General features: G+C 52.8%; 1 protein-coding gene across 1 annotated transcript in view; it reads left to right on the plus strand.

Moving 5' to 3' along the window:
- The window catches only part of MICALL1 (MICAL-like 1), a gene marked incomplete at its 5' end in the record, with an annotated part of 12,484 nt that overhangs the window by 2,651 nt on the left and 7,981 nt on the right, over positions 1–1,852 (plus strand). The window contains one exon of the mRNA XM_009875780.1: positions 324–520. Coding sequence (XP_009874082.1) covers positions 324–520 — 197 coding nt within the window. The remainder of the gene's footprint in view (positions 1–323; positions 521–1,852) is intronic.

Here is a 1,852-nt window from a genome sequence, read left to right on the forward strand (position 1 = left end):
ATTAGAAGAGCAGAAAAGGTGGCTTTTTCTTTCTTGGCCCTTTATTTCAGGTTTCAGCAGCTGTCTGGGACAGCACATTTTCTAAAGAAAGAGGGTTCCTCTTTTAGGTACCTCCTGCCTCGGGTTTAGATTAGTCCCTTCCACAGCCCTTCAGCTGTAAACAGGGGCGAGGCACCTTTTGGAGTGGCCCCTTCTAATTTGGGAGGAGACAGCCTGCTTGGGCCTGGACTGAGGGACAGCTGTTCTGTGCATTGTCAGCCCCTGAGCTGTGCCACAAGCGCTCAGCAATGGGCCTTACACAGGGAGCAGCTGTTCTGGAGGAGCTGTGGGCTGGGCAGCAGCTCAGGACCCCCATCCTGAGCTTGCCGTGCGTTGTGTCTCAGGACGATGCCCCCTCGGACCCACCGGAGCAGTCTCAGCGCACCACACCCAGCAGTACCTGTGCAGCCTGCCAGCAGCACGTCCACCTGGTCCAGCGCTACCTGGCCGAGGGCAAGCTCTACCACCGCCAGTGCTTTAGGTATGTTTTGGCCAGGCCCAGTAGGGTGGCTGCTCTTCTTGGCAAACTGGACTGTAGCCAGCTGCACCCTGTCTTTCTGTGTCCGTGTCCTTGGGCAACACAAGACACTGATGACAGTGCCCAAAAAGATACTGAAGAGGGTCCACTTGCCTGCCAGCCTCCTGTCCCAGAGGTCTGACTAGCTCCTTGTGTCCAGCCCTGTGCTGCATGCCTCCCCTGCTCTCTTGCGCTTTCCCACTTCACTGACCAGGGATCCCAGCCCCTTGTGTTTCTCACACCTCTATAAACCAAGATAGAATCATAGAATGGCCTAGGCTGGAAGGGACCTTAGAGACCATCTAATCCAACCTCCCTGCCATGGGCAGGGACACCTCTCAACCAGACCAGGTTACTCAAGGCCTCATCCATGGCCTTGAACACCTCAAGGGAGGAAGCATCCACAACTTCTCTGCACAATTTATTCTAGAGTCTTGCCACCCTCATACTGAAGAATTTTTTTTCTAAGATCCAGTCTAAATCTGCTTTCCTTTAACTTAAATCCATTTCCTCTTGTCCTGTGGGTGGACACTTTTGTAAAAGTCCCTCCTCAGCCTTCCTGTAGGTTCTCTTCAGGTATTAGAAGGCAGTTATAAGGTCTACCTCTGCTGCCTGCCTATTCAGAACCCTCTCCCCTGCCACCTTCCAATGAGGTCTAAGCCAGGACATCATCCTACAGATCTGCTTCCACTTAATACCCCATGTCCTTAACTGGATAGACAGGCTCCTGCGCTGCCTGGGGTGGTGCTGAGCTCTCAGGGCAACGTGTGGAGAGCTGCAGGCTGTTACCAAACTGAGGAATGAGGGATTAGACGTCAGCAGCTCTGTGGTTACTCCCTGCATGCAGGTCCTCACCTGCAGCACCTGTGAAGTCATTCACTTTGCTTTCCCTGCTGATGTTGATGAAGGGATGAGATCTCTGCTGTGGGCTAGAGGACAGGAGCTGGTAAGTGGGCAGCTGGCATCTGAGGGCAGAAATATTGAGCCACTGGGAAGATACACAAGGTGGCCTTCACCTGTATAAACAGTGCCTGCCTAAGCCAGCCAGGGGTGTGTCATAGAAACAGCGTCAGAGGAAGGGAGCTGAGGTGGGGCCCATCAAGCTTCTCATCTGTAACTGGGCAAAAGCAGGAGCTTTGGGGTGCATGTGCAGCATTGCTCATGGGCCAGGAATAGGAAAGGTGCCATGTCTGCCTTGGCACAGCTTGTGCACTTCAGACTAAGCAGTGAGATATCCCTGTCATTTTATCCAGAGTGTTTTGCCTCTTTATGCTTTTCTTGTCTGTTTTTTTTTTT

Source organism: Apaloderma vittatum, unplaced genomic scaffold (genome assembly GCF_000703405.1).
Source record: "Apaloderma vittatum isolate BGI_N311 unplaced genomic scaffold, ASM70340v1 scaffold36968, whole genome shotgun sequence".
Taxonomy (NCBI): domain Eukaryota; kingdom Metazoa; phylum Chordata; class Aves; order Trogoniformes; family Trogonidae; genus Apaloderma; species Apaloderma vittatum.